Below are 19,989 nucleotides of genomic sequence, written 5' to 3'. Positions count from 1 at the left end.
AACAATAACAACATCTGCATTAAGCTGGCTGGTCAGGGTCAGCAGTTAGTATCTTCCAGCCTACATGCACTGTGTTATGCCCTCAAACGTTTCAAGCCCTAGAGCTGTTTTGGACAAGCTAAAAGTCACATTTTTGTTCTTCTGTTCTCCTTTCCACATGACTATGGAAAAATTGGTAATCCGTACTTGTTACAGCATCCAAGTGGACTATGCACTTCAATGTACATCCTGTTATTCCCATTATTGCATATCCTGTTCTCCTTACACGGATCTGAAAATACTCACTAAAAAAGTAAAAAAAGTAAAAAAAAGTCTGGAAATGTGAGCTATGTAAGGGTGGCAATCGGTCTAAGGACTCAGTAGATGATGCCAATTTAACAAGCCTTCCCTCGTTAACATGCAGAGCACACACAGAGCTCGAGCAGTGATGAAGGATTAACACAGATTTCAACAACTTTCAAACGAGTTCTGCCAATTCCAGAAAGAGCATTTAAATAGAGCCAATCTTGTGGCTAATAAACTAATTGAACTTCTTGAGTTAACAAAACATGTTTCCCATGACGTGAAGTCACTGACAAACAATCTTGATGATGGCACTCAGTTCCTACAATATGAGAAAAAAATACTTAAAACTGAAAGAAAGTGCAATGGTAATTTTATTCCGATTTTGTTACTAATCCTGAGCAAGGAAACATTCTTATTGAAGCACAATTACAAGAAATGAAAGACTATATCATGGTACTGCACAGGGAGAATAAGGAGATCAGACTTATCTTCCTAGATATATTTAACAAAATCAAATTGGGGAATCTTGATGACCCAGCTAAATTGACGAATTTACTTAATTCAACTGAGCTTATCTTATTCTAGAAAAACTATGCCCAATCCAGCTTAACTGCAATCTGCCCTCATTGTGCATGCAATCCTGCTGACAGCTACTCCACACTGGCTTCAGGAGCAGATTTTTGCGGGGTGAAAAAATGGAATCAGTACCCAGATAAGTAATCAACTGATCATAGACCACAGACTTCCTCCAGCAAGATTGATAGATCTGCTGAAAAAGTTATTGCCCTCAGCAAAGAGAAGAAAATATCTGATGATCAGGCTAAAGCAGGAAAACAGAGGAAACTACAACAAACTGACTGTAGGCAAAGCCAACATCAGTAATCTCATACCTATTGGTAACATGAGATCAGAGTCTGTGACTAAAGTTCCAAAGGATAAGGCACTGCAAGTATATTTTGACGTTGGCAGCTCAGAGGACAGAAACATCGAAACCGGTAGAACTCATGAGAATGATAACAAAAAAACCGGTAGACGAATTTACGAGAATGATAAGGGCCTAATTAATAGCAACACCTCTTCAGCCCATTATCGTGCAGCTTACCTCTCTTCAGCACACACACCTTCTCAATGTAAGGATCACCTATTAAAAAGGAAAATACAATCTCACTGTAGTACGACGCAAATTCAGGTTATTTATTTCCCGGCTCAGTCCACGTACAAAGGTGGAAGTTTTACACAAATTCATCAGAAATGAAATCGGAGTGGTAACTGAAGTCCATGCACTTAGAACTAAACATCCATCCTACGCATCTTTCCTGGTGACCTGCAATACATTAGACGAATGTAAACTGTTGGATTCCCTGTATTGGCCTCCAGGATTAATAATCAGACCATTTAATATCTGCAACAAGAGTACAAATAAAGGGGAGAAGAATGATAGTAAGCAATCATGTTGCAGAAACAACTCTTGTTCTCTTCTTTTCCAGCTCTCTACTGTTTCTGTCCATACAGGGACAGACGAATGGCTGTTAGCAGTGTGTCTTTAGTGAATAAAATTGACCGATTTAAAATCTTGCTTTGCTCTCTGGAGTTTGATGTATATATCTTCATAGAAACATGGCTACACAATAGGATTCTGGATTCGGAAGTGGCAGCAGTGGGTTATACTGTCCACAGAAGAGACAGGGGTTCTAGGGGAGGTGGTGTCGCGATTATTATCTGAAACCAATTTGCAGTAACAATGCACAGGACTTTGAATAATATTGAAAGAATCTTTTGTCTGAAGGTTCATAACGAAACCGTTCTCATTGCAACTATCTACATTCCGCCCCCGGTTGATCTTCTTCTTATGGAGAGGCTGTCACTAGCACTCTGTGAGTTTGAAACATTTTTTTCACCAGTTGGACGAGGTTTACTTGTTTGGAGATTACAATACTCAACACTCTCCACTAGGCATTGAGGAGTCATCCACTACAACTAGGCTGCTATATGACATCATGTCTGAACTAGGCCTCAAGCAGTATAACAATACTTATACTAGAGGCAAGGCAATACTGGATGTCATTTTTGCATCCAAGCAGATCCTTATTTTAGAAGCAATTTCATTTCTGCCATTTGATCACAAGGCTTCAAGCTGTAAAATAAACATATTAGAGAAGAGTAGATGCACTAGTCTTGTCCCAGCCAATCTGAACTTTATGAGAGCAAACTGGCAATGATTAGGGTGTGAACTTAGCATTAGCATTAGTAGAGGCATACGATGCAAGAAAGCAATCTTATGCGGCATCAGCCAAAAAAAAAAAAAAAAAACCCTCCCATTTCATCCCTGTCCAACAGCTCAGTCTTAAATTTATTTAGGCTATTAGCTTCCACAACAAAAGATGGAAGTCTGTTCCACCAATCAACTACCCGCTGGCTAAAGGCAAATTTCCGCACATCTCTTCTACAATTATCTTTCCTCAATTTGAAACTGTTCCCCCTCAGGTTCTTAGTCTGAGCAAGACCAAGAATTCCATCAGCATTCAGCTTGCTCAACCCATTCAAAGCCTTATGCACCTCAATCCGATCACTTTGCAGGTGCCTTCTCTACAGGCGCTGCATTTTTCAGAACTTAAACCTTTCTTGGTTAGAGCACCCTTTGTTCCCCTCACCAATCTTGTTGCCCTTCTTTGTACTCATTCTAGCAACTCTACATCCTTCCTAAAATGAGGCCTGCAGACCTATACCCAGTAATCTAGGTGTGGCTTGACAATTGCCTTGTATAACGGGATTATCACCTCCCTGTCCCTGCTAACAAAATTCCTATATATCATTGACAAGACTCCATGACCTGCCCTGGCAGCCCGTCTGCACTGCTCAGTGAACTTCATATTTGGCTGCACAATTACCCCCAGGTCTTTTTCACTTTCCACTTCCCTGAGTGTAGTACCACCAGGTTGGTACATTTCTCTTTGGTTATTGCTACCCATATGCAGTACTATTGCTACCCATATGGAGTTTAACATTTGTCAATGTTAAACTCCAGCTGCCACTTCTCAGCCCATTTTCCCAACTTATCTCCATCAGTTGGAGTAGCATACTGTCATTACTGTCATTAAAAACCCTGCCAACCTTTGTATCATATGCAAACTTGGACATTAAACCTGATATACCTTCATCAATATCATTGATAAATATGCAAAACAACAATGGACCCAACACCGAACCCTGGGGAACTTCACTAATAACATTTGTCCACGAAGAGCAGTGTCCCTTGATTACTACTCTCTGTTGTCTCCCACTCAACCATCCCTTTATCCATTGTAGCAGCTTACCCTTAATGCCATACCTCTCCAATTTGTACAGCAGTCTTCCATGTGCAACAGTATCAGAATCTTTCCTGAAATCCAAGTATATGATATCAAAATTATTTTTGGCATTCAGTTCCTTTGTGACCACGTCATAGTAACCAATCAAATTGGTCAGACAAGACCTCCCTTTGACAAACCCATGCTGTGTCTTAACTATTGCTGCAGTCTTGTCTAGATGATCCTGCAATGCTTCTTTAACCAGTGATTCCATTATTTTCCCCGGAACACAAGTTAAACTAACAGGTCCGTAGTTACTTGTGTCACCTTTTGATCCTCCTCTGTGAATTGGTGATACATTTGCACACCTCCAGTCCATCGGGACCTCTCCTGAATCCAAGGATGCTCTCATAATTATGGCTAAGGGTTTTCTTACTTCCTTTGCTGCCTCCTTTAATATAACTGGATAGATCCCGTCCACCCGGGATCTATCCAGTTATTGAAATTGTTGAAGTTATGTTTAACTTCAACAATTTCTCCTCCACTTTGCTCAGTTATTACAAAATCACTTGAATAACTCCTCATGCGTGAATGTAGATGCAAAATACTCATTCAGTTTATCAGCTACCTGAGCATGATCATCAATAGTCAACCCATCTATGTTAAGTGGTCCAATCTGATTCATCCCTTTCCTTCTAGAGTTTACATGAGTAAAGAACTCTTTGCTGTTTTTCTTTGCATCATTTGCCAAAAATTTCTCATAATCTGCCTTCGCCTGCCTAACCTCCTTTGTGACTTGATTACAGATTAGTTTATACCTATCATAGGCTTCTGTGTCACCTGATACTTTATATGCATCCCATACATTCTTCTTCTTCTCTGCCACTAGTCTCATTAATTCATCTGACCTCCATTTAGGCCTAAACCTTATTCCTTAGTTGGAATGAAAAGCCTAGTAACCTCCAAAATTAAGTCCCTAAAGGCTTCCTTCCCATTTAGAATTCACTGTTGGTAACATCATCAGTTGATCCCACTGTACAGAATTTAAAAACTGTCTGAGAACTCTGTAGTCTCAGCTTGGCGAAAGCAAAAGCTGAAACTTTCACCCTGATGAAAGAAAAAGCCCTTCCCTTTAGCGTTGATGGTAGTTACATCTTTAAATAATTCCCACATCAATACATTGTGATCACCGTTGCCCAGTGGTTCCTTTATCTGCAGATTCTTAATGCATGAAGAATCACTACTGATAATCAGATAAAGAGTATTACTTCCTCTAGTTGCCTCTCAAACATGTTCCGTAGAAAACAGTCATCCAATAAATCCACAAAAGTCTTGCTAGTGTGCGGGTGACCAACCACAAGTTCCAGTGAATATCTGTAAAGTTAAAATCTTCCATTATAGGACATCCTGATTTACTGGCCCACGCTATTTCTCTGCACAATTGCTCATTATACTCATCAGATTCATTAGGCCTATAACACACTCCTACTCTCATTTTTCCTTTCCCAGTACTTATTTCACACCAAACAGATTCAACACTGCATTGTCCACCAGAATTGCCACCTCTCAGCCCATCCGCTCAACATTTTCAGATCCTGTTGCAGCATAGCATCAGTAGTGTCCTTAACAAACCTGCCAACTTTTGTATCGTCTGCAAACTTGGACATTAAGCTTGATATACCATCATCAGTATCATTTATAAATAAAGAAAACATTAATGGACCCAACACTAAACCCTGAGGGACTCCACTAATAACATTAGTCCATGATGAACAGTGTCCATTGATTACCACTCTGTTTTCTCCCCCACAACCATCCCTTTATCCATAGCAGCAGTCTGCCTCCAATGCCACACTGCTCCAATTTGTGTAGCAGTCTTCCATGTGCAACAGTATCAAAAGCCTTTCTAAGATCCAAATATATAATATCAAAGTTATTCCCTGCATCCAGTTCTTTTGTGACTGCATCATAGTATCCAATCAAATTGGTCAGGCAAGACTTTTCCTTAACAAAGCCATGCTGTGTCCTAGCTATAACTGAAGTCTTGTCTAGATGATCCTGCAATGCTTCTTTAACCAGTGCCTCCATTAATTTTCCTGGAACAGAAGTTAAGCTCACAGGTCTATAATTACTTGTGTCAGCCTTTGATCCTCCTTTGTGAATTGGGGTCACATTTGCACATCTCCAGTCGATGGGTATTTCCCCTGAGTCCAAAGAAGCTCTCATGATTATGGCTAAGGGTTTGCTTACTTCCTTTGCTGCCTCCTTTTATATAACTGGATAGATCCCATCCACCCCAGGTGCCTTTCTTGTATTTATCTTCAACAATTTCTCCTCCACTTTCCTCTCAGTTATTACAAAATCATCTAGCTCAATGACAGAGTTGAATATACCTCTGGCATTTCCCTCCCTGAATAACTCTTCATGTGTGAAGGTAGATGCAAAATACTTGTTTAGTTTGTTAGCCACCTGAGCAGGATCCTCAACAGTTGAACCATCAATATCCAGTGAACCAATCTGATTCATCCCTTTCCTTCTAGAGTTTACATAGGTAAAGAAATCTTTTCTGTTTTTCTTTGCATCCTTTGCTAAGGATTTCTCATAATTTGCTGCCTTTGCCTGCCTAATCTCCTTTGTGACTTGTTTACATACCAGCTTATATCTATCATAGACTTCCATGTCACCAATTAATTTATATGTATCCCATGCATTTTTCTTCTCTACCATATGTCTCATTAGTTTATCTGACATCCATTTAGGCCTAAACCTTGAACAATATTTCTTAGTTGGTATGTAAAGCCTAGTAGCTTCCAAGATAAGTTCTTTGAATGCTTCCCATTTTGAATTTGCTGTTGGTAGCATCATCAGTTGGTCCCACTGTATAGAATTTAAATACTGTCTCAGACCATCGTAGTCGCCTTTACGAAAGCAAAAACCCTTCCCTTTATCCCTGATGGTAGTTACCTGTTTGAGTAAATCCCACTTCAGCACACTGTGATCACTGCCACCTAGTGGTTCCTTTATCTGCAGATTCTTAGTTACCCTATATCTTATCTTAGTTACCCTATCATAGCCTATGTATTTACTTGTTCCACTATGACTCCCAGCAGTCCTGGAAATTCCCATTGCCTTGCTTTTCAGGCTGCTGCTCAATTGCATTTCAATAGAAGTAGTACAAGATTCACTTTTACCTTTTTTTTTTTTTTTTTTAAGTTAGTTATTGGCGCATCGGCTTCTGTGGCCATAATGCACCTCCCAAGGTTTTTGCAGTACTTTGATCCATGCCCGAGACGGGATTCGAACCCGCGACCTTTGGGTTGCCAGGCAGGCACTTTACCTACCTGGCCAGCCCGGTCGGCCACTTTTACCTCTGCCAGTGGCTACTTTTAATCTATTAGTCCGTGTATCCCCCCAAGCTAGCAGTTTTCCGACCCACCTAAGTCTGCTTCGATAGCATCAGCAAATATTCTTGTACCCTTTCTATTTATTATTATTATTATTATTATTATTATTATCATTAGCCATATGGTGCAAGGAAGCCTGAGGCTTATGCTGCACCAGCCAAAAAAAAAATTTTTCTAAATTACCCCGAGAGAGAGAGAGAGAGAGAGAGAAGAAAGGAATCACCAAGAAAAAGAAGAATGATGATATCCAGCTCAGGACCCTGGGTGTGCCAAGCCCATACTCACCAGATGTGAGCCCCTGGGGGCAAGTACCCCATCCCTGTAGAAGCAGTCTCTCCTGTTCACAAGCACAGACCAGGCTGAGAAAAATTCTACCCCTTGAGCTTTGCACAATCTCTCCAGGGCAGAATTGATCGACAAGTCTCTCATCATATACTCCCTCCTATCGTGCAGAATTGCAGACACTTTCAAATTCAACCCTAACTCACGGCTTTTTTTCAGCATTGTCTTGTACTTGTTAAGTAATTCTGCTTGTCTCCTACTCTTAATATCATTACTGGCAATGTGTACAACAATATCACCCATTGTTCTCTTAAAGGATGATATCTGCCCTACAACGTCATCAACCTTTGCCCCTGGCAGACATACCCTGGTCCTGTTCCATCTATCCTTTTTGCACAATATGTTCCCCGTTTCCCTGACAATAGAGTCACCTACAACAACTAGTTCCTTTGGGACCAGAGCATTCTGCCTTGGGGGTTGCCGCTGTGTTGCATGATGTTCAAGTGGAAGCTCTGGAATTGATGTGGGCAGCTGAGAGCTTGATGGGCCCCTCAATTTAAATCCTTTGAGGACATCCACCCTGTCCTTCAAGCTGTCATATAAGCTCATAACAATGCTGAGTTGGCACCTGATTTCCTCGCACTCCTTACATCACGCACACGCACACAAAGACATTCCCCTTGGCAATATCATTTTCCATTCCTGATTGCTCCACAAACGTAAAACAAGCAGTGCATTTCAATAGACTGTGATTCAGAGGACAACGGCCCCCCTCAGTTGTCTCCTTAGCCACAGTACTTGTTAGAGCCTTTTGCTTTGCTGCCCTCGTTTGAGTCATGATTTATATTCAAGTTCAATAAAATTCCAATACAAAATATAACCCTAAACCTATATCCCAATGCAGTTATAACACTATATATATATATATATATATATATATATATATATATATATATATATATATGTATTTCGGTATTGAATATTATCTCCGAGTTATGTTACATTTGTAATAACTAGTTCGCTTTATTTATTTAGTTAAAAAAGTACAATTCAATTGACAATGAAATTTAATAAGATTAATAAATTTTACTGATTAATTGATACTACTATACTTGCTATCTAGTTTTCCTTTAAACCTTGCGCTATCTAGTTTTTCCGTTGAAACCTTACTTTAGCACACATTGTATCGTATAACAATGGCAACAAGTTATGAACGGTTAATCTACGGACACGAGGTATTATTTACTTTCCAAATTGCGCTATCTAAATTCAAAATAAACCACGGAGCTTGACTAGGTCTATAAGCTACTTATAGAAAATAAATCAATCTAACAATTAAGTCAATAAAGCGACTAAGTATAATTAAAAACTTTTCATTCGCGGGAGCTGCAAAACCTGTCCACACGTGGATTTGATACTCTTAATGATTATTATTATTATTATTATTATTAGCCATATGTTGCAAGGAAGCCTGAAGCTTATGCTGCACCAGCCAAAAAAATTCCCAAGTTACCGTGAGAGAGAGAGAAAGAGTCAAAAGGAATCACCAAGAAAGAGAACAATGATGATATCCAGCTCAGGACCCTGGGTGTGCCAAGCTCATACTCACCAGATGTGAGCCCCCGGTGTTATACTAAATAATAACCTACAAAATCTCTAATTTGTATAATAATAAAATGTTATTATTTGTATAATAATAACATTATACATTACAAGACTGTACAAATGTTTACAAAATGCTAAACTATTTGCAATCATGCCTCTACTTTGGTGAACATTACATGGAAGGAACACAAATCGGCAGAATCAGACACTTGCTGTTGACAATGTAGAGTGCATATCTGAGATGCATGCCAAAAAAACAAACTGGCTCCATAATATCTAGGAAATAGACTGATACACCGACTATTGGAAATTTTTACTGTAACTAAAATTTTACAAATAGTATAAAAACAAATTATTTACAATAAACTAATGATTGTATATTGCGGAATACTAAAAACTGTAATAAAAGATCGTTTACCATAAAATAAGCTAAAATATAAAATTAAAAGCACTAAAAACCTGGAGCTTTCGAGAGCATCAGCTCTCTTCTTCAACAGTAATATGACTTCCTGCAACATCTCCTTAAATAGCAGGTTCACGGTACACGTGGTATTTCTCCACGTGGTTCAATCGGCACATGGTCAGAACCGGAAGCGGAAATGTCTCGGGTACGTGGCAAATAAAATCGTTCATCCGAACTTAATACAATTGTTTCAAAAATAGGATGAATACGCATGCCTCTATCTCTATTCATGGTATTCTTACTGGATAGAATACCATGAAATATTTGAAAATATTTCAAATATTTGTATAGTTTGTAAATATTTTAGTTAAATATTTTAGTCCTGCTCTTTCAGATGCAACAATATTCCTCATGCATTATGGAACCAAAAGCAAAAGGCCTTTTCCTAAGTGACCTATGTAAACGTAAATAATTACATAGTGATATTTATTCAACCTTGAGAATGCTAAGTGATGGGGTAGCCAATGGGAGAAATGGGATGCAGGTCATATGGTATAAGTGGGAGGGGCAATTGCTTCACTACAAATGCACAAGTAAATAATTACATAGGTAATTTCCTGATTAAATATCGATCAGTGCGTTTCGACAATTGTCTTTTACGTAGGAAAGATTCGACTTAGTCAGTACTACATCCGTGGGGGGTAGGCAAGCAGGGGTTGGAGCCTCCTAGTTACTATTATTATTATTATACTGGTCTCCCTGTGTGATGAAGATGTTTGCTTCTGCCAAAATGGAACTCGAACCTGGGTCCGTCAGGCTGGTAGACTAGTGTCGTAACCACAGACCATCGCGACCCATTATTTTTATAATAAACCAAACAAAACTGAAAAATGAGTTATCAACAACACTTTTGCATGTTTTGCATTCCACTCAAAAACCCAAAAATTGAACTCAACATGCTTTTATTTTGAGCTATGGGCTGGGTACTGTGCACACATTTCGAGAAAGTATTTTTGGCTCTTTCCCCAGATGCTAACATTCCTTGCATTGCCCATTTGTATAGATTCCTGACCTTGTTCCCAAATGAAGACATCTTGTTCTTTAGTTACACACATATACACACCATTCCAATTTATAAGGATATAGAAATCAAAGATTAATAATATAATTTCTGTTTAAACTTGCTATTCTTATAATACTGTAGTTCAATTGGACAACTGTTAAAGAGTATCAGCTGTTCTATAGTAACACCACTGATATTTCTTTATTTATTTTATTAGGATAGCAGATGATGACTTGTTGAAGTCATTGACTCCAAAAATTCTTGGAGGATGTCCCAACACTTATACTTTCAGTAAATCCATGGCTGAAAATTTAATAAGAGAAGAGTTTGGTGACTTACCTGTAGCTATTGTGAGACCATCAATGGTGTTTGCAGCATGGAAGGAGCCAAATCCAGTATGTTTACTAAAGCCTTTGAAATCTCTCTTTTTTCTTATACATAGTTTTCTTGTTTGGATTAGTCTTCTTTTTATTTCTATCACTTATTCAAGGTGCTTAGCCATCTTTCAACTTTAATGAAATTTTTAACGCCATAGAAAAGTTTAATGAGAAACTGGCACAATTCCTCAATTGGTTCGGGACATTTGTCTCTTTTCAGCTCTCATTGGTTTCCATTAATTATGTATTCCTTTAATGATGTTATGCATATATGATATGCTTCAATGTTTTTTTACTGTTTTTTCTGTTACTCATGTTTGTTTGTGATTTAGTCAGTGAATTTCTAGATGCCATTACTCTTTTGATCACTTTTGCTACTTTATTTGGTGTCCATTTCTAAATTACAGGCTTTTGCAAATTTATGTAGCTCAACCTTAATATAATAACACTACTGGGCACATTACATTACAGAAATTGACCATAGTACCAAACAGTTAAAAATATGCTCTGCTTTCTTGGGACTGCCCATGCACAACTTTTTGGGTATCCTAACCTTATTTAATTAGTTTAGATTACCTAAAAGGTCACATGCAGTATAATTGTAAGTAGCTGATGGCATTTGTAGGACATAGAAAAGTTTGCTGTAACTTCTAATGGACTTGCCAGTTGGCTGATGCCCAAAAAAGTCGTGTCTGAGTGCGCCCAAGAAAGCAGAGCATACTGTTTAGCAGTATATTCAGTTTTAGTAATATAGCCACAATCAATAATGTTATAAACCTAACCTAACTTTGGTTTACAGTTTGGTTGAGTATGTAATTGAGAAATGAATGCTGAAAAAGTAACAAAATTGAGGGGTGCCAATGCTTGATTGTCATGCAGATTATGCTCACAGGAGAATGCAGTCTGTTGTTTACAAATTAAACTTCAGTTTACCTTGTTTCATGCTTCAGTCAATTGCTGTAATCTAATTATACATGACAGTTTTATTATATTAAGATTAGGTTGCCAATATTTGCAAATGAAGATACCTGCAATTTAGAAATTCATGCAGAAAGAAGTAGGGAAAGCACAGGAAAACTGCAGTTAACTGTCATAAGGACACCTGGTCCTTGAGGTTGTCACAGACATTCTCTCAGATATGCCAGACAAGCTGTTCTTGCTACCTGGGAGTCTAAAACGCTGATGGAACTGATATTCGGGTGACACTCAAGTCAAAGTGGACCCAATTTCAGCGAAGTCCGGACGGTCTACAACAGCCAAATCCTCTGCTTGCACCTTCACGATGGTGGGACTGTTAGTAATCCTGGGTATAACCTTCATGCACAAGTACATGGTGGGTGACCACCCAGGTGTGAACCAACGTAAGCAGGGGTCGAGGTGTGGCACCCACACCACATGGAGGAACGCCGCCCCTCTATGTTACCAGGCAGTACTAGGTGGTAGATGACTCTCATCAACCTGTGAAATACCACCACTTTGCTTATTGGAGGCTTGAAGTGGTGGAACCCATGTTTAGTCTCTAGAGCTAAGTTCCGGCCAACCCTTCCCTATCTCTTCCATCATGCAGTATGATTGATGATTTTTGAGGTTATGATGAATGTCGTGGCGAGATCCAATATTCCTTACATTTCGAGGGTACAGCTCTAAAACGGTGTTCGCAGGCCGGCCGCTAGTTAGTACACCGGACTGAACCTATTGGTAACTCTCTAGGAAGCTCCCAGATCAGCTAGTGTATAATCTTGCTACCTCTACTCTGCCAGATAGTGACTGGAGGGAGTCCGAGTAGTGTGTATGCGGGGAGCATTGTCGAGGCCACGTTATGTCAAGGATCTGGGTATATTCTTACCACATGTACGCCATATCCAAAAATTTCATTACTTCATACAGCATGTCCCACCCACTTTTTATTACTATTGAATACACCATGAATTGTCAAAATAATAGAGCAAGCTTATCTGCGAAAAGATCTAAACCTCCCAAGGACTTCCTAATTCATTTCACAAATATACGTGGTCTCAATTCTAATCTCAACGATGTCCATTTCCACTTGCAGTCTTCCAAACCCCATGTACTTTTTCTGACTGAATCTCAGGCGCCTCCGTAGCCAGGTGGGAAGGAGGAGCAGCAGCAGTGCATAATACACTCTTCTTGATTAGACCGGGGTTCGAGCCCGTCACCACCAAATACGGAGGATGCGGAAAGGTCAGGGAATGACCACCGCATATTCTCGAGCAATATGGCCTTAGTTGCTAATGCTCCTAAAAACCAAATAACAAATAACAATCTGACTGAATCTCAGTTATCAGTTGGTTCAACTACTGCTCATCTCAGATGTCCAAATTATTTGCTGTATGATTCCTTTCGCCTCAAAGGTGGTACTTGTGCATATGTCCGTTCTGATATTCCCTGTCAGAGACTTGGCAATTTGGAATCTTCTCTGGCTTAAAATCTCTCTACCTCATTGTGTAAAATTCATCTGTTGTCTCTACCGTTCTCCCAACTCCACTAATCACTTGGAGCTCTTTGACTTCCTCTCTTTGCAACTTGACTTTCTCCAGTCCAACTTTCCTAACAGTGAGGTAATTTTCCTTGGTGATTTTAACGTTCACAACTCCAGCTGGCTTCCGTTTTCTAGTCACACCGACCCAGCAGGTCGAGATGCTGAGGCTTTTGCAATTACTAATGACCTAGCACAGATTGTTCATTTACCTACAAGAATACCGGACAATCCTAATCATACAGCCAATCCGCTTGATCTTTTTCTCACAAACAACCCTTCTAAGTACAAGGTTGAAGTGAGAGGTCCTTTAGGCACTTCAGATCACAACTTGGTGATTGTCTCTTCTCCAATGGAACCTTTATCTCATACCTATTCCCAACATCGTATTGTTTGGCATTACAAGAATGCAAAATGGGATGACCTGCGAGACTTCTTTTCTTCTTTTCCTTCGTCTGATTACTGTTTCAAAACTTCTGATGTCAACGTTTGCTCAGATCGTGTCAGTGAAATTATTCTTGCAGGAATGGAATCCTTTATCCCACACTCCACTTTAAAATCTCGTCTTTTATCTAAACCTTGGTTTTCCAATAAATGTGCTAAGGCTGTCCAAGAGAAGAACGCTGCATATTGTAATTGGCTTGTTTCTAATTCTTCAGTTTCATTTTCTGCCTACACCAAAGCTCGCAACAATTGTAAAGCAGTTATTAATCAGTCCAAACTAGAGTTTGAACAGGCTAAGAGTAGAAAACTTTCTTCTTGCCCTAATGGTAGCCGAGCATTCTGGTCTCTTGCCAAAGCTATTGGCCACAACTTTTGCCCATCTCTGCTCCCACCTCTGTCCAAACCAGATGGTTCTGTTGTCACTTCAGCCAAGGATAAAGCTGACCTGCTAGCATTCCCATTTTTCTTCGAGCTCATGTATTAATGATCTTGGTAAAACAACTCCCACCATTCCTAACATGCTCCATTCAATGCCTCCTGTGGTCTTCCATCAAAAGGATATCAGAAGGAATTTGATGAATCTTGATGCTAAGAAAGCTCCAGGTCCTGATGGTATTTCTCCACTTGTTCTCAAAACCTGTGCTCCTGAACTTACTCCTATTCTTTGCCGCCTTTTTTCACTTTCTTATTCCAAAGGTGTTTTTCCTTCTGCTTGGAAATTTGCTCATATCCAGCCAGTTCCTAAAAAGGGTGACAAATCCCTCCCATCCAATTATCATCCCATTGTAATTACTTCTACTCTTTCTAAAGTAATGGAGAAATCAATTAACCGCCAACTCTTAAACTACCTAGAAACCTTCCGTCTGATCAACGATCGCCAGTATGGATTCCGTCAGTGTCGATCCAATGGTGATATTCTGGCTTATGTTACCCATTTATGGTTCGGTGAAACACAAGTAGTTGCTCTTGACATCTCAAAGGCTTTTGATCGTGTTTGGCATAAAGGTCTTCTAAACAAGCTTCCTTCTTATGGTTTGCCAACTGTTTTTAGTAATTGGTTATCCAGTTTTCTCTCTGATCGCTCACTGAGGGTGATGGTAGATGGCTCTCTGTCTTCTAACTTCTCCACTAATGCCGGTGTCCCCCAAGGTTCAGTTCTTTCCCCCACTCTTTTCCTCTTGTATATCAATGACCTTCTTCCATTGACTGGAAATCCTATCCATAGTTTTGCCGATGATAGCACATTGCATTCAACTTTCCATTTTGAGAAACCTTGTCCAGCTCAATCAGCTTCAAGTTCTCGAAAATCTTCTGCCAATTCCTTAAATGCCGATCTTCAGGTAATTCTCCAGTGGGGCAAAGACAACTTAGTTGATTTCAACCCTTCTAAAACTCAATCTTGTCTTATATCTCGCAAAAAGGATTCTTCTGCTCCTATGCTTATCTTTAGTGACACTCCGATTTCTAGGCAAAATGATATATCTCTTTTGGGGATTACCCTGACTTCTAATCTCTCTTGGCACAAGCACATTACAAATATTGCTTCCTCTGCATCTAAAAAACTTGGTTTTCTGTTTCGCTCTCGGCGTTACTTTTCTCCCAAACAGCTGCTCACTCTGCATAAATCGCAAATCCGCCCTGCCATGGAATATTGTTCCCACATCTGGGGTGGTGCCCCCAAAACCTCTCTCAGGCTTCTTGATTCCATTCAGAAGAGGGCAGTTAGGTTAATTAATGATTCATCTCTAACAGAGTCTCTCCACTCGCTTTCTCATAGACGCACTGTTTCTGCTGCATGCCTCTTCTACAGATACTTCCATGGGCACTGTTCTTCTGAATTGGCTTCTATAATTCCCGCTCTCTCTTTCAAAACAGTCCGAACACGTGCCGCCACCAGCCAACATCCATTTACTGTCCAACTTCAAACCCACAGAACCAACTTTTCATCTTCCTCATTTATTCATTCAACTGCCGTTTTCTGGAACAACCTTCCTTCATACGTATTTCCTGAAAATTACAATCTACAGAAGTTCAAGTCCAATATCAACAAATATCTTCTTTCGTCTTCTCAACCTCCAACCCAAGCACGGTACTAAGTACTATAGGTTATAATACCTCTCGTGTTTGGGGTTCTCATGAAAAAAAAAAAAAAAAATGCAAAACATGATCACAGTGTGTTACGTTAAAAATAATTTTTTTTTTGTCTCGTGATCTGTGAAACATTATACTCTTAATGCAGTGTAGTGACTTAAAGTAAAACTTTAGTTTGTTCACCTTGTTCAAAATCTGAACAGTTTCTCCAGCTAAAATAAAATTATTTTAGGGATGAGTTTCACATAAGAAGAAAAATGGCATTTCAGGGGGGGTGTCACATAAGGAGAACCTGTCAAGTTGTTGAGGTAATGCCAGCAGTCAGATTCTAACAATTACATGGCAGCTATCGGTATAAATAGTTAACTATATCATTTAGTTAACTATTGCCCTTGAAACTATTCTGAACCAAAATTATATTTGGTTCAGAATATAATTATAAAATTATATATTTTTTAAAATTTTCAGTTGGTCCTCAGTTGGTGGAAGGGAACAAACAATTATTTATTTTTGCAGTGAAGCCAATTTTAATTAATTATGCTGCTGCCTGTTTTAATACTTCATTATTTCTGTTGAACCTGTCTGAATCTGCAAGTGATTATGCAGAATCCAAAATTTCCAATAAATGCATTGAAGTTAGAAATGCTGCTTAGGAATCTTAATTGCAGAGGATATCAAGAAGTATGACTATACAGCTGCATCATATCCAGGTATCATCGTAAGGGTAGGGGGGCATGACAACCATGTTTTTGAGTTTTTTTAGACAGACTTAGGAACACTTATATGTATACACTTATATGCATGGTTAAGGGGGCATATGCCCCTCTGCTTGAATACACCCCTGCTATATATTCACTGTAAGAAGCGAAGACAGGGTCTATTTAGACATCGTTCAAGTATTATTCCTCCCCCCACCCCGAGTTTAAAACTAGCACATCACAAAAATATAGTTTTAAATTGACTTTTGAAAATATCCATATTTAAATAATACTGTATTTGATTTTTCTATACTTCATGATATTCTGGTATTGCTTTCTAGTGTTTTATGTCTTTTCCTCAGAATTTAGCAATACATTATTATAACCGTATAATAGAAATGTTATTAATATTATGTAATAATTGCTGGTTTTCATGTTTAATTATTAAATGTTAAAAAAAAAAAAATTCTGTACATACAAATGTAGATAACAAAAATTAAATTATATTTTGAAAGATGCATATTTAGTAATAAGGAAGTAGTTTTGTGGCTTGCAACCCACTTTCCATGAGAACCCATGCAGCCTGTGACCTGTGTACCCTTAGTCTAAAAAAGTTGGATTCCCTTAGAGTAAGGGATAATAGCTCCCAAAGTTTACATGGCCTGTCATCCTTTATGTCTCTTCTGAGGGAATCCTCAAAAGAGACATAGCCCCTTCTAAGCTGTGGATTACCCTTATTTGACTGCATAAATCTTAGGAAGATAAACTAATTAATCATTTTTTTTATTGTTTTATTCAAATTAAATACTACTTAGAAAATATAACAACTATTACAAAAGCCTCAGGCTTCCTTGCACCATGCCTTGCTGAGAGGGCATAAATTCAAATTGAGGAAAGACAGATGTAGTAGTAGTAGTACTAGCAGTGGCATTTGATACAAGAAAGCAAGTGTATGAGCTTATGCAGCATCAGCCAAAAAAAAAAAAAAAAAAAAATCACACCATTCCCTCCAAATGCCTGTCCAGTTCCTCCTTAAATTTATTCAACCGATCAACTTCCACAACGACAGATGGAAGTTTGTTCCAGCAATTAACCACCCGCTGGCTAAAGGCAAATTTCCGCACATCTATTCTACATCTGTCTTTTCTTAATTTGAATTTATGCCCCCTTAGGTTCGTAATCTGAACAAGTGGAAGGATCCCATCAGAATTCAGCGTGTTGAACCCATTCAAGGCCTTATATACCTCGATCAGATCACAGCGCAGGTGCCTAGTCTCCAACCACTGCAATTTGCAGAACTTAAGCCTCTCTTGGTAAGAGGATCCCTTCATTCCCCTCACCAATCTTGTTGCCCTTCTCTGTACCCGCTCAAGTAAATCTACATCCTTCCTAAAATGAGGCCTCCAGACCTGTACGCAGTACTCAAGGCGTGGCCTGACCATTGCCTTATATAGAGGAATAATCACCTCCTTTTCCCTGCTAGCAAAATTCCTATATATCATTGACAAAACCCCATGACCTGCCCTGGCAACCTGTCTGCATTGCTCAGAAAACTTCATATCTGACTGCACAATTACTCCCAGGTCTTTTTCATTTTCTACCACCTTAAGTGTAGTACCACACAGTTGGTACGTTTCTCTGGGGTTACGTCTACCCATATGCAGTACTTTGCATTTGTCAAGGTTAAACTTCAGTTGCCATTTCTTAGCCCATCTGCACAAATTATCTAGATCCTGTTGCAGTAGCACACTGCCATTACTGTCATTAACAACCCTGCCAACCTTTGTATCATCTGCAAACTTCGACATTAGACCTGATATACCTTCATCAATATCATTGATAAATATACAAAACAACAGTGGACCTAACACCGAACCCTGTGGGACTCCACTAATAACATTAGTCCACGAAGAGCAGCACACATTGATTACCACCCTCTGTCTTCTCCCACTTAACCATCCTTTTATCCATTGTAGCAACTTACCCTTAAAACCATTCTGCTCCACTTTGTACAATAGTCTTCCATGCGCAACAGTGTCAAAAGCTTTCCTGAAATCCAAGTATATGATATCAAAATTATTTTTTGCATCCAGTTCCTTTGTAACCACATCATAATATCCTATCAAATTTGTCAGACAAGTCTTTCCCTTAACAAACCCATGCTGTGTCTGAATTATTGCTGCAGTCTTGTCTAGATGATCCTGCAATGCATCTTTAACCAGTGACGCCATTATTTTCCCCGAACAGAAGTTAAATTAACTGGTCTGTAATTACTCGTGTCACCCTTCAATCCCCCTTTGTGAATTGGGGATACATTTGCACATCTCCAGTCCGTGGGAACCTCCCCAGAGTCCAAGGACGCTCTCATAATTATGGCTAAGGGTTTGCTTAGTTGCTTTGCCGCCTCCTTTAATATAACTGGATAGATCCCATCCACCCCAGGTGCTTTTCTTATGTTTAACTTCAACAATTTCTCCTTCACTTTGCTTTCAGTTATTACAAAATCATTAAGTATCCTGCTGCAATTTGATAACCTTCTGCCATTTTCAAACCTTAATAATTCCTCATGTGTGAATGTAGATGCAAAATACTCATTCAGTTTGTTTGCTATCTGAGCAGGATGTAGGATAGATGGACGGAAATTTGTCTTTAGCTAGCGAGTAGTTGTTTGGTGGAACAGACTTCCATCCCTTGTTGTGGAAGTTGATAGCCGTAATAAATTTAAGGCTCAGCTGAACAGGTATTTTGAATGAACGGAGGGGTGAAGTGGAAGTTTTTTTTTTTTTTTTTTTTTTTGGCTGATGCTGCATAAGCTTGCTTTGTTGCATCATATGCCTCTACTAATGCTAAATGCTAAATATGGCTAATAATGATAATAATAAAAAAACCGATAAAACTATAGATTCTTTATAGGGAAAAAAATGATATAATTGCAATAACCAAAAGAATACAGTCAATCAATGCAAACCACAAAATTTCGGCTTCTGAGTTTTGTTGTTCTTAAAACTCACAAGTACATCAATGTTGTGAATTTCTATAATATGCATTTTTAGGTAAACATTCATTACATCACATTTTCTCCAGAAGTATGTCTGGCTGAATAATTGTTGGTTAATTCCAGGAACTCCAGGGAAAGTTGCTACAATGGATAAAAGGATAGTTAAGTGGGAGAAATCAGAGGGTGTTAATCAATGAGTGCTGTTCTTCTTGGACTAATGTTATTAGTGGAGTCCCACAGGGTTCGGTGTTAGGTCCACTGTTGTTTTGTATATTTATCAATGATATTGATGAAGGTATATCAGGCCTAATGTCGAAGTTTGCAGATGATACAAAGGTTGGCAGGGTTGTTAATGACAGTAAATGCAGTGTGCTACTGCAACAGGATCTAGATAATTTGGGCAGATGGGCTAAGAAGTGGCAACTGAAGTTTAACCTTGACAAATGCAAAGTACTGCATATGGGTAGAAGTAACCCCAGAGAAATGTACCAACTGTGTGGTACTACACTTAAGGTGGTAGAAAATGAAAAAGACCTGGGAGTAATTGTGCAGTCA

The 19,989-nt window shown here is 39.0% G+C and overlaps 1 protein-coding gene across 1 annotated transcript in view; it reads left to right on the top strand.

The window, feature by feature from the left end:
- The window catches only part of LOC150077409 (fatty acyl-CoA reductase 1-like), a 119,841-nt gene extending 108,022 nt beyond the window's left edge, over positions 1-11,819 (top strand). Inside the window, exons 6-7 of the mRNA XM_090385892.1 lie at positions 10,547-10,724; positions 11,703-11,819. Of these exons, the coding sequence (XP_090242018.1) occupies positions 10,547-10,724; positions 11,703-11,819 (295 nt within the window). The remainder of the gene's footprint in view (positions 1-10,546; positions 10,725-11,702) is intronic.
- The last annotated feature ends 8,170 nt before the right edge of the window (positions 11,820-19,989 follow it).

This window comes from Mastigoproctus giganteus, chromosome 12 (assembly GCF_048544385.1).
Source record: "Mastigoproctus giganteus isolate SK-2022 chromosome 12, ASM4854438v1, whole genome shotgun sequence".
Lineage (NCBI taxonomy): Eukaryota > Metazoa > Arthropoda > Arachnida > Uropygi > Thelyphonidae > Mastigoproctus > Mastigoproctus giganteus.
The sequence above is the reverse complement of the archived record's forward strand: the minus strand, read 5'-3'. Positions and strand labels throughout refer to the sequence as shown.